The 13747-nt window shown below is 45.7% G+C and overlaps 1 protein-coding gene across 10 annotated transcripts in view; it reads right to left on the bottom strand.

The window, feature by feature from the left end:
* The window catches only part of PLPP4 (phospholipid phosphatase 4), a 187244-nt gene that overhangs the window by 44934 nt on the left and 128563 nt on the right, over positions 1–13747 (bottom strand). For 9 of the 10 annotated variants that reach the window (XM_054243379.2, XM_035269273.3, XM_009010388.5 and 6 more), the window contains one exon: positions 12516–12686. The exons of the other annotated variant lie outside the window; for it this stretch is intronic. In XM_054243379.2, coding sequence (XP_054099354.1) covers positions 12516–12686 — 171 coding nt within the window. The remainder of the gene's footprint in view (positions 1–12515; positions 12687–13747) is intronic. 10 annotated transcript variants of the gene reach the window in all.

Here is a 13747-nt window from a genome sequence, read left to right as displayed (position 1 = left end):
CAGTTTGCCCGAAGGATCAGTGCTCAGGGTGATAATTTTCCCAACACTTCCCAGTGAGCAACACACTATATAGAGACTTCAGTTTAAGTCACAAACTAATGTCCCTGTGTCGCCTGTGGGTGACATTTTGAATGATTATCAAGGAAATGTAACTTTCAAGAAAACAAGCTGTTCAATGCTTAGAAGACGCCTATCAGTCTTTTTGTGATCTTATTAGTATGTATCCTGCTTCTATCTAGATCTAACAGGGTAATTTCTGAGGACAGGGACAATATTTTCATATTTCAGTATCTTTCACAGAATTGCTTCTACTTTCGGCATCTCTATGAAGCTCATAGTAAAACAACAGAGGTTCTATAATTAATAGCTTTATCTTCTTTAAAATAAATTTGTAATTTCAGGCATGTAATTTTATTAATCCACAATAGCAAAGCAGGAAGAGAAGCATATATAAAAGAAAAGCTCTTTTATTTTAGACATGTCTGTGATGGTAGCATAAGCTTTTAGTGCATGCAGACCAAGAGCCCAGTCACCGCTCTGGAGCTGGACTTGGGACACAGCAGTTGGTGATATTCTCTCAGGAGCAAATAGGTACAGCCATTCTCCTGCTTGGCTGACTCCTTCCTACTGCTGTACGAGAACTGCCAAGCCCCTATGTCATTCAAGGCTGCAATCCTGGCCCTGCCAACCATCCCAGCCATTTCCCCTTCACCCAGCCTTCCAAAGCCATGGGCTTCCCTTTTGTTCCTCAAATACATGTGCTTCTTCCCTTCCTGGAGGTCAACATGTGCTGTTCTAATCCTGGATTTCTGGGAATTCCTTTCTCCTCACACCTTCCCTTAATCAATCTCTTTTCATATTTCAGAGCTCAACTCAATAACCTCATCTGACCTCCGGACTAGACCAAGTCTCCCAGTTACACAAGTTAATAACCTCTCCCCACTCCCCATGCAATCAGAGTTGAGAACAATGACACACTGTGCAATTGTTTAATGTTTAATGCTGGACTCAAAACTCTATGTGGGTTGGCTGTTGATTCCTTCAACAACTTGGCCAATTCCTTGTTCACAGCATAATTATGTTTGTTGAGGGAAATGGATACATAGTAACTCAGGGTTAGATTGGGTTGTGGTCCTGAGTGTTTTGGGGTGTGCCCCTTTTCCATTCTGGTCCTCTTGATGACCTCATCAGTAACATATGAGCTTGGAACCGCAAGTGCAAGGTGGCTAAGATGCCTTGTTATATAAGTGTTCCTGGAATTTGATCCTGAGTCAGCCTACTGAGGCCACACATCAAGATTATTTGAAGACTCTATCAAGGTGCATTTAGAAAATAGGTCATATCCCCTAGCACCTTGGGAAACTGAGGAGGGTGGATTGTCTGAACTCAGGAGTTTGAGACCAGCCTGGGAAACCTGAGGAAACCCCATCTCTACTAAAAAATAAAAATAAAGAAAGAAAGAGAAATAGCTGGTCATGGCAGCATGTGCCTTAATCTCAGCTACTCCAGAGACCGAGGCAGATGATTTGCTTTAACTCAGGAGGTAGACATTACAGTGAGCCAAGGTTACACCACTGCACTCCAGTCTGGGTGACAGAGAAAGACTCTGTCTCAAAAAAAAAAAAGAAAGAAAGAAAGAAAAGAAAACAGGTCATATTCTTTTCTTGGTTGAGATAAAATATCACTTAGAAACAAAAGTCATTCTAACTGGTCAAAGGGAGAGACCAAATAATTGTCCCTGCTTTCTCCCCACAGGAGTTTAGGCTTAAACAACTGATGAACACAGTGTGTCTGCACAGTAGCTGTCTAGCAGAAAGGCAAGAAAGGCAAGGAATACAAGTTCGTGTCTGCTCAGACTTGGTGAGCAGCCATCAGGGTAGGATAGGATTGGAAGACAACAGGGAAAGCAGGAGGCGTTCCCAAGAACGAAGAAGAGGAGGATGAGGCAGCAGACCCATTCCCCAAGAGAAGAACTGTTGGCCATTTGGAGGCTCCTGGGGCTGTGGTAAAGTAACCACCACTTACCCTCACCCCAACCCAAGAATCTGCCATGCTGAGAAATCCTAAGGCTAAGACGTTGCAGTCGTCCCTATCAGGGCAAGTTGCTTTTCCTCTCTGAGTTTCCTTATCTCTCAAATGTAGCTCTCAATATCCACCTCATTGAACTGTGATGATAATTTAATAATATGATCATTTTATGATAATTTAATAATGTGATGATAATTTAATAAAATGATCATTTCATGGAGTATGCCAAATAGGACATAAAAACAGTATCCATCCTTGTTATCCTATGCCATTCCTCTCACATTCTACTCCAGAACTGCTGGAGGCTTTTTCATCCTCTGCCATCCTTCTCCTCACACACGACTTAGCGCTTTACAGTTCTCACCTCTTTGGCATGGCTACATTTTCATAGCATTGCAAATAAACCTCTTAAAACACATTTGTCACCCAAGAAATATTCTGGAGCAGGGCCACAGGGTGTAATTAACATGATAATATAAAACTGCTTAAATGAAGAATCTCTTCACCAGCCTACAGGCACTAGCCTATAAAATGTGCGAGGCCTTTTTCTAGTTCAAGGTCTTAGAGTTGCAAGATTGTTTAGTTTTTCCTCTAACCGCAGGAAACAGCCCGCTGGGGTAATTTTATTAGCATCTAAAATGATCCACAACATCTGCATTTGAGCCATTGACTAAACAGACAAAAGAGCAAAACCCACAAATAACACCATTCAACATTCTATTTTCTGTAGCACAGCATCTCATTAGGTGGATCATTGACCAAAAGACATCAGACCATTCCAGGAATGTTTCCCAGACTTACTGACATAGCAGCATGCATGGAAATGACAATTCCTGCCAATTCTGTTTTCCCCTTTAATGGAATGAGTGAAAAGTGATATCACAGGTGCTATGGGAGTTAGCAGAAGTAACAAGGGCAATGAACAGTCTCCCTAAGCTGCTTCTCAGCAACGTCATTTTTGGGCTGTGTTTATTACAAAGGTGGTGAACCAGATCCACCTTTGTAATAGCACTTGAAGGACCCTGTCATCAATCGCCTCAAGTGGGCTATTGCTATTTTAATAAAATCACATTTGTATCCTCTTGATAGACAGGCAAGCAGGGGACAAGAAAGCCCTTCTTGGGGGAAAAGCACTTGGGATTAACTTGGCCCCGAATCAACTGGAAGTCTCAAAAGGGAAATAAATGGATCTCTGTGTCTTTGAAATCCAAAATACTTCTGTCTCCTTACTTAGAACTGATGTCCTTCATTCATACACATGCATTGCATATGTATCAGGTGTCAGACGTGACAGCCAAGCCTAGGGCACAGGCTGAACAAATGGGACAAGTCCCTGCTATCCCAGAGTTTCCAACTATGGGGCAAGACAGACACTAAACCATGACAGCCTTATCAGTAATGATAATCACCATGAAGGAAATGGGTGAAGGTCTGTGAGCTTCCCCAGCACAGAGACCTGGGCTATTCTGGAGCAGGGGTTTTGCTGAGGACATGACCATCAGGCTAAGACCTGAAGGATGAGCAAGAGTCAACAGGGGGAAGCTGAGGAGTAGAGGAAAGGAAGGCACTTGTGGTTTTCCAGGTAGAGAGAAGGGTATGAGTGAAGGTGCTGATGACAAGGGAGGCTTGGTAAATATGAGAAACTGAAGGTAGACCTGTCTTTTAAGAGAGAGGTAGCAGCTTTGTAAGACTACAGGACACAAATTGACCCGTCATCTGTCATAGGGTGAAGCAGAATGTTTTCCATGTCCCTTTGTGGTTCTGTGGAGCCCTTGGCATGGACCAGGGGCCCTGCTCTTTCTCTGGGCTGCCATCTATGCACTCTGTGGCCTTACACCTACCACCAGTGGGGTTTCCTATTTCTGAGTCTATCTCCCTGACTACATGTTGTTGTCTAGGACTCTGGGATGTTTCATTCCTACTTATTTCCCAGAGCTCAGTGGACTTTTATTCAGCAAATAAGGAGCTGACATCAAACAACATCTACAAGAGGCACTAAAGAATCAACATCACCAGCCACAAAGGGCCACATATTGTACCGTTCTATTTATATTCAATGTGCAGAACAGGCAAACCTATAGAGATAAAAAGTAGATCAGTGGCTGCCAGGGCCTGGGCCATGGAGGAATGAGAAGTGGTTGCTGAGAGATAAGGGTTTCTTTGGGGTGATGAAAATGTTCTAGAATTAGATAGTGGTAATGGTTGTACCACTCCGGATATATAATAATGTTTCTATATCTTAAAAGGGAGAATTTTATAGTTGAGAATTATAAAGAAAGCTATTCTTTAAAAAGGAAGGACAGAACTGACACTAGGTGAGCAGACAAGCTCCAATGGAAGTGGAAAGAGTGACTCTGAATCAAGCAACCTGGATTCGAATCCTTACCTATAAAATTCACAAAACCCTGCCCCCTCATCATGAGGTCAAAAGACAGGAAAGGACCTTTTGAGTTCTGCCATACTGAGGTGCCAGGCTGTCTTCATCTATTGTGGCACACAGAAGCAGAAAGGCCTCTGAAGACGTGCTGCCACGTCCTACGGAAGACCATCCTTCCTGTCACCATCACAGCCTCCAACATCATTAAGCTGGCTTGACTTGGGACCTTGCATGCCTTGCGCTCCATGACCCAAAGTACTAGGGCAAAAATCAGCTCTGGCAAACTCAACGACTGCCTGTGGTTTTTCTGTTGTTGTTCTTTTTATAATTTCCAGTAATTCTACTACTTGTAAAGCTTCATGTTTCTGTGATTTTGAGTTTCTATAAAAGACCTTACCTAGCAAGAAGGATGTACAATAGACCTGGTACAGTGTAAGCTGAGAGGACAGCAGCTGTGTCCATCCCACTCAGTACTGAGCCCCGTGGAGAACATGCCTGGTATACAGGCACAAGAGACAGGAGGGAGGCAGGGAGGGAAAGAGGAAAGGAAGGAAGGGAGGGAAGGAATGAAGGGAGGGAAGGAAGGAAGGAAGGAAGGAAGGAAGGAAGGAAGGAAGGAAGGAAGGAAGGAAGGAAGGAAGGAGGGAGGGAGGGAGGGAGGGAGGGAGGGAGGGAGGGAGGGAGGGAGGGAGGGAAGGAAGGAGGAAGGAAGGAAGGAAGGGAGGGAGGAAGATAGGTAGGTTGGTTTATACTGTAACCTTTTGTTTATTTTTAAAAGGAAAGAAGTTGTAGAGAAGGAGGGAAGGAGGGAGGGAGGGAGGGAAGGAAGGAAGGGAGGGAGGGAGGAAGGTTTATAGTGTAACCTTTTGTTTATTTTTAAAAGGAAAGAACTTGTAGATAAGGAGAGAAGGAAGGAAGGAGGGAGGGAAGGAGGGAAGGAAGGAAGGTTGGTTGGTCTATAGTATAACCGTTTATTTTTAAAAGGAAAGAACTTGTAGAGAATAAGTTAATTATAGTAAAACCAGTACAAAGAAAAAATGATACTAGTAAGAAAGGAATACGATTTAGTGGAAATCATTGATTTATTCAGCATGTATTTACTGAACACTGTTATAAATTAATCGTGTCCTTTTGAAAGATATGTAGAAGTCCTAGTCCCTAGGACCTGAAAACATGACCTTATTTGGAAATAGGGAGTAATCAAGTTAAAATCAGATAATCAGGGTGGGCCCTAATCCAATATAAGGACTAGTGTCCTTACAAAAAGGCAAAATTTGGACACAGAGACAGAAACCCAAAGAGGGAAGCGGATGTGAGGACACACAGAGAAAACACCAGGGGAGGAGAGAGGTAGAGACTGGAATTACTCTGCCATCGGCGGAAGCACATCCGGGGCTACTAGAAGCTGGAAAAGGCAGGGAAGGATCCTCCCCTTACTGATTTCAGAGAGAGGGTGGCTTTGCCAAAGACTTCCAGCCTCCAGAATGGTGGGACAGTATCTTTCTGTTGTTCTAAACCACCCAGTTTTTGATACTTTGCTCTGGCAGCCTCAGGACCCTGATATAAGTTCCCACTATGTGCCATGCCACCAAGAGAGACCCAAATCCCTGCTCACATGGAGATCATATTCTAGTGCAGGGGCCAGTAAACGAAGTGAACCCATTCCTTTATATATCTTCTATGGTCACTTCTGGGCACTACAGCCAAACTGAGTAGTTGCAACAGAGATCGCACGGCCACATACAGCCTAAGATATTGACTATCTGATCCTTTACGAAGTTTGCCCACCCCGTTCTAGCGGTTAGGGACAGACAATAGTCAATACATACTAAATTATTTCATTTGTCAGAAGGTGGTAAATGTACAAGGCATGAGGGGCATGGTATGTGAGGAAGGGGCATCACAGGACTGAGAAGGTGACACTGGAGCCCAGTTTAAGAGGGAGAAGGGGAACAAGCCATGCCCACATCTCAACAAGAGCATTCCAGGCACAAAGTGGAGCCTGTGCAAAGGCTCTGAGGTGGGAGGGGATGGGCCTGTTCAAGGAGCAGCCAGAAGCTCAAGCGATGCAATACTGTGAACAAGGAGGACAGGTAGCGTAACCACAGCATCAGAGAGGTGCGGAGGGAGCAGATCCTGTGGGCCTTGGCAGGACACGGTCTGTGATGTGGAGTGAAATGAGAGTCACTGCACCATTTCTGCAGGAGTGACATGTGCTAACTCGAGCTCTAAAGGCACACTCCAACTGCAGTTGAGGGGCAAAGAAGGAAGGAGGGAGTCAGGCTAAGAGGCTTCTGCGATGATTCGGGCAACAAGTGGTGATCACCAGACCAGAGTGGGAAGGAAAACCTGGAGTCTATATATATACATACATGCTGAGCACAGAAAGCCAAAGAAAGCTGAGAAGAGACGGGTTCCCTTGAGTAAAACAAAGGAAGGAGGCCAGTGAGACTTGGGAGCCATCGACGTCCATCTTCCCTGGGAATTCCATAATGGGGAGACACCAGGGCTATCCTGGAGGCAGGAAGAGGACTGAGGATGGCTCGCTTTAGGCTGAAAGCACACTCTGCAGTGGACTTTGACCAGAGGGAGGGGTGAGCCGGGGACTGAGGCTTCTCATGCTCTCCTGGGCACCAACACAGAGGTGGGTGGACTTAGAAGGGCAGTCAAGACTCAGAGGTTCCCAGACAGAGGTGGGGGTTGGCAGCCGATGGTGAATGTGACTGTGGGCCCTGCCACACAGAGCAGCCGGCTGTGGAGGGAAATGAGGTGAGATCAATTCACTCAGGACTGAGGATATTTGAGGAAGAATCTAAGTATTTTTGTTCCACCCGGGGCTGGCAGGTTTTTGGCAGAAACTATCATATTGTTCCAAGGGATCTTTTTCAAGTTGTTTCATTTAGAAAACCTACAGATTGCTTCTGACAGCACAAGGCAGGCCTAGTTAACAGTGTATGTCCCTCAGCTGTGTGTGTGTGTGTCTGTGTGTGTGTGTGTGTGTGTGTGTGAGAGAGAGAGAGAGAGAGAGAGAGAGAGAGAGAGAGAGAGAGAAGCAGATGGAGAGATGAAGACAGACAGAGGGGAGGGAAGGGGAGAGTGTACATAGCTGAATAGACAGACACAGAGGGGAGGGAAGGGGAAGGGGAGTAAGTACATAGCTGAATTTCTACCCCTCTCTAATTCTGTTTATCTTTAAGAAATGGGACACCTGTGGAAAATAGTTCCCTTTGTACCTGGACTGGCTGAAACTGGCTAAAACCAAGATAGCTGACTGAAGAACTTCAAGAAGACGTCAGGCTTCACTGGAATCTCATTTCCATGCCAAACGACACTCTCATCAGCACCATGACAGTTGACAATTGCCATGACAACAACTGGAAGAAGCCATAAAAGGAAGGCAGCGCTCTGGTTCCCAGAAGTTCACGGTCCATTTACAGAAAAAGAACCAACTATCCCTCCTCTAGATTTTACTTCCTGACCTCTTCATTAGAGAAACCCTAATATTTTAATCCCTTCACCCCTCACTAACTGAAAAGTTCATCTGAGAGCTGTGTTTCCACTCCTCCATTCTTTGGCCATGGAATAAAGTTTACTCTGCTTGATGCTCATGTTTGATTTCATGTAATGGCTCTGTGACACTGAACAGGGAAAGATCCCATCCTGTGGGGCTACTGAGTTTATCAGTACCAAAAGGAAGGAGAGCTCAAGAGAGTCCTGTGAGTTGCAGGATGCCATGAGGCTTTGAAACAAAGGTTTCTCCAAAGGGAATAGCTTCTCCCTGACTTTTTGAGGCCAGAAGCATTTTGTGGCACACAAAACAGTCCAGCACATATCCAACCACCAAACCACCTGCATTTGGAGGATCAATAATCTCCTGAAGTTTGGTAACTACATTAAGTTCATTTCAAATCACAGACCCTTCACCGCCCAGTCGGGGAAGCAGGCAAAGGCAATGACGGCCATCTTGAGAACTTCAGCCCAGTGAGACAACTGCATCTGTGACTGACCGAGATGCTTTCCAACCTTAGACTGGGTGGGAACAAATGACTGTTTCATTCTTTGAGGCCCGTTCCCTTAGATTACCTCTGGAGGAGGATGCTCCCTCTTATAATGAAATACCACACAGGCACCCAGGGCTGCTTAGAATGACCTATGATTAGAGAAACAAGTATTTCAAATGTTATCTCCAAACCTAGTCACATGGAGAGAGCTTGGTTTCAGATGCAGGGACTTGAGGTGGTCAGGGGAGCTCATTATTAAGCCCAGTGATGGAGCAAACAACACATCCTGCCACTAGTAGCTGTAACCCTCCATTGACAAGAAATCGTAATCACACGAAAGGGTGAGAGAGGCAGAAGTCGGTTTAAGGACATGCTGCACTCTTTCTCTGCAGTTATTTTCCCTAGCATGGGGATTCTACGAGTTTGAGCACTGTGAAACACACTTAATCACAAAGGTGAGCCTGTTTGAGAGGGCACTGAGCTTTGCAGTTAGCATCATCTATGAAACTCTCCGGCTTCCAGTTGACCTAACAGCCAGAATGTCACAAGGACACAGGACACATCACCCACATAGAGATTCAGCATTAATCCAGCTGGTTTAGTGTCTGGAGAAGTTCTGCTAAATGTCTCATGCATCCTTCCCTATGCCATGGCCTGTGCCTCTGTATTTTCCTCATTTAATAAAACAATAGATTTTTATATTTGAAGTTGGCTGGGGAGACAGAAAAGACCAGGGGGTGTCAACAACAGAAGATAACCATGATAATGGACAGAGAGTCATTGGAGATTATGGACTATTTATTGGATATGGCTGTGTAATCGAGTAATTGGATGTATTTCCACATTAGGCACAGTTGCTTAAATCAAAACTGAAATGGAGTCATAAAATCTCATAACGTGAATGCTGTTAACTAAAGTCTATAATGAGGCGGACTTGAGTTTTGCTGATGCCAATGGGGCTCCATGTGAATTTTCACCATGATGGATGGCCCCCGCCCACGGTCACTGGGCAGCTCAGTTCACCAAAGGAAAACAAGTTATTTATCTTAATCAGGCATCCTGCCTCCAACATCCACCTACACTGCAGTTGAAGACCTCACTCTGCATCCCTCCTCCCAACGGAAAACCTTTGAGGCCTCCTTGATTTCTCCCTTAATAACTGAGTGTTGAATGAACAAAACTTCCCTCTCCCAGAGCACTGCTGCTTCTTAACATGGAGCAGGGGAAAGAAACATGGAGCTGGGGTATGACGTAGAACAGGGATTCTCAGCCTGGGCCGTATTCACATTTGGGGCTGGATAACTCCTTGTTGGGGGGTGGGGGGTGGGGGGTCTTGCAGTTGTAGGACATTGAGCAGCATCCCTAGTCTCTAACCCTCCACCCACACGATGGCAGTAGCACCTACACCTCAGAGTTGTGACAACAAAAAGATGTCTACAGACATTGCTCCATGTCCCCTGAGAGGTACAGTGAGCCTCTCCATCACCCAGTTGAAAACAACTGGTGAGGACAGTGGCAGACAGCCTAGTGAAGGGGGACTCAGGTAAAATGAGTCCAACTCAGAGCCTTTTAGACATCCAAGGAAGCTGTGTTCCTCTCCTGGCTGACTCCAAGGGTGTCAGTTGAACATGTAATGGCAGAGCTGAACTTGTCCCTGGCCCATACCAATAACCCGTACCAACAGATGCGCGTTCAGCTTGGGCTACGGAAGTCTACCACGACGCGGTTTTGATTTGATTCCCAAATATGGTTCTAACCATCCTGAACAGAAATTCTCTTTCTTGGCTTTCCCAATGGCCCACAGAGGATGAATATTCTGCCTCTACTGCCCAAAGGTCCTTTCTGTGCCTGTTGGATACTAACGGTTTCAAAGTCCCAGTTGCCGGCAGGCCTTGGGTACACCAGCAGCAGCATGAATTAACCATTCCCAAAAGACAAGAGCTGTGACTCCACATTCCTTCACTTCACCACGTGACACCACCACAGCTAGAAAATGAGGAACAAAACAGGTAGGGCCAGAGAGTGCTGAAGACAGGCCAGCCTCACATCTAGGTTGTCAGTACAGAATCACTATGCAAAGGCTCTTACTGACTCCAAGATAAAGGAAAAATTGATTCAATTCTGAAACCCCCAGTCATTCCCCAAATCCAAAGTGGTTGAATAAATGTGAAAAGCTGGCATTCATAGCTTACAAATAAATCATGTTCCAAAAAAACCGTCTGTCTCCAAGTCGGTTGTTTGGGAAACACAATGCATCCTTCCTTAGAAACAATGCCCTAAGCGGCAATGATACCATTCTGCATGTGTGTAGTACATTTCCATTTACAAAGAACATTTGGGTCCATTATTTCATTCAATCTATGAAAAGCTCTGTGAAATATTTAGGGATTCATTGTTCCTGTGCTCAAAAAAGAAACTGGCTCACAAGAGATCAGTGAGAAGCAGTCTACTAAAGACCATTCCCCGTAGTATTCTTCATGGGGAAACGCCCAACCACATAGGTAGGAAACAATTCTGTGGGAAAACATTCCCAGTTCCAAGGGGGGTGAACTGTGCCTTTGTTTTTCTTTGGCTCAATGACTCTCTCCATCCTTCTGTCTCATGATATGGCTTCTTATCATCCAGAATTTCATCCAAGTCATTGATAAAAATAGAACAAGGGCAGGCCCAGACCCCAGCCCTGTGACCCTCTTCTGATCACCCCATCAAGAGGGCCCCAGATCTCACTAGTATTTGATGCTTGCTGCATCCACCTGTCCAAACCGTGTCAGCATCTCTTTCCCTATACCCTTCACCCTTCAGCCCAAAGCTGCTGCAGGGGTTATGGGACACTTAGATCATGAGCTCCCAGGAGGGGATGGGATATGGTTGAGACCAGGAAGGAACAGAAACTGGGCAATGCTGGAAGGAGCACAGGTCTCCAGAGAAGAGCAAGAAGGAGGGGCTCTCAGCTAGGAGTTTCCCTCAACTCTGCCCTCATCCATTGCCTCATTACCACTGCAACACAACCCTGGAAAAGGTGTTAAGAGGTTAGTCCTGCAAGGCAGCGGGCTGCAGAGCTAGGGAAAGGGAGAGGGGAACAATGCCCAGCAACAGCCGGGAAACAGGAAAGGGAGAGGAGGTTTGGGTCACAGACCTATTGCGGAAGCCGATTCACCCAAAGAAGCTGGATTCAAGCACATTCTCTTTGCTTTGTTTGGTTAAAATGGACACTGTATAGTGGAGCTCCTTACCAGTGCTTCTTAAACTTCATCAGCAATGATAGACTTCCTTATTAACCATGAGGATTCTAAGCTACTGCTCCAGATGCACCTCTAAAGAGCCCAGTTCCTAGATCAGGGCAGCCCGATCAAGGTGATCTTTGGACTGCCCTTGGGAAACCCTTCCCTAGACCCCATGGTCCCAGAGGCCACACCTCCTGTGGACATCACCTCCATCTGGGCTCTCTGTTTGCTCTGGCAGGTGGTGGTTATCTTTCAGAAAGACTGTGAGCTGCAGCTTCTCTGCAGAAGACATGGCATGGTTTAGTTCTATTTTAGGAACAAGCCCCGCCCATGTTTGTGTTATTCTGATTTTTAACAATGATCCCAGGACTGATATATGTATATATATATACAGGCAAACCTCACCCCAGGCTTGTAGCTGCTGCTTGGAGCATTATTAGAATGAATTCCTGGCTGGATATACCTTTCAGAAGAGCATCCATGGTGACAAATATGTCCTTGTAGGCTGAATTTGATAAGCAAAGGAAGCCAAAAACCCCTTGGCATGAAGTCTGAGGACTGAGGCAAGTGATCCAGCAGGAAAATCACATTTGGGTCTCAGGCCAAGGGTGACTCTAAACCAAAGGGCCTGATATTCTGGTGGGACTCAAGCAGTCTCCTGGAGCACGAAGGAGGAAGAAGAGCTCCAATTCTTTCCCCAGAAAGGCCAGACCTCACTTGAACCAGAATATTTGCTTCAAAATTGTATCCACTCAGTCATTTCAGCCTCCTCTGGTTTCTGACAATGGGCACTCAGCCCCCCACAATGGGTACATTTCTACACCCAACCCTGGAGGAGAGTGGCAACCGCAGTGAGGACTAGTCAGGCCCTGGGCAGGGACTCACCTTGCCAGTGATGCTTGTAGTCGCACATGCGGGACAGGGCAATCATCATGGCGCAGTACAAGGGCAGGATGGCAGCACAGAGCCGCCAGCTCTTTCCCCGCCCACTCTCGGTGAAGCAGTGCAGCTTGCCCGCCAAGTAGAACGTCGTGAAGCCAAGGCCAGAAAAGGCAACTGCCAAACAGAAACAGCAGGTGTTACTCTAGCAGGTGGCGAGTGGCAGAGACTCAGGACGTGCTGGGCATTCCATCTGCTGTCTTGCACACCCCCAGGGCAAGGCCATGTTGGCACCAGGCACTATCTAAGCAATCTGTGTTCCTGCTAGAACCACGCTGCTATGAAACTTTCAACCATAAGCACAATCTTCCAGGGTTACATGCAATCAAAACCTATTTTATTTCATTCATTCATTCAGCAATTATTTCAGGAGAATCCACCCTGTGCTAGACAGGCCCTGCACTAGGTGTGGGGGATAAAAAGATGCATCAGATACTATTTCTGGGGTCAAGAGGCTCATGGTCTAGTTGCAGGATAATTTTAATATAATGTGTTACACTCTATAGGAAACAAGTACATACAGAACAAAGGACTGTGAGAACTGCTTAGATTTGCAGGGAATGGGAAAGTAAAGGGGCTTACATCAGCCCCAGGTTTTTTGCTTGGGAGACTGAGTGTACAATGGTGTCGTTCATTAAGATGGGATTAACAAATGCTACAGAGAAGTAAGTTTGATGGAGAAGTCAGTGATGGCAAATATCTTGTCTGCCGTCAGAAATTACAGTTATTGTTTTTTTAGAAATGCAGACAACTCATGGCTGTGCTAAATCCATTGTCAAAAGTGTGGCAGTCTGAGTGTGGCATATATAAGCCCCGAGCTTTTCATCCAATCAGATATAAAACACAGTTGGGAGCTCGGTGAGATTTAAGGTGGGTCTTCTGTGGGTTTAGAACAATGGTCCTCAACCCTGGCTATACAGAGTCACCTCTAATACCCAGGAAGCTTTAAAAAATACTGATAGCCAGGTTCCATTGCCTGCCATTCTGTTTGTAGTGGTCTGGAGGGAGCCGAGAGAGAGAGAGAGAGAGAGAGAGAGAGAGAGAGAGAGAGAGAGAGAGAGAGAGAGAGAGAGAGAGAGAGAGAGAGAGAGAGAGAGAGAAAGAGTGTGTGTGTGTGTACTCCTCAGGTGATTTTAATGGCAGTCACAACTGAGCTTAGAGGCTTTTATTGAAGGCAG

The sequence above is a fragment of the Callithrix jacchus genome, chromosome 12 (assembly GCF_049354715.1).
Source record: "Callithrix jacchus isolate 240 chromosome 12, calJac240_pri, whole genome shotgun sequence".
In the NCBI taxonomy this organism is placed as follows: Eukaryota; Metazoa; Chordata; class Mammalia; order Primates; family Cebidae; genus Callithrix; species Callithrix jacchus.
The sequence above is the reverse complement of the archived record's forward strand: the minus strand, read 5'-3'. Positions and strand labels throughout refer to the sequence as shown.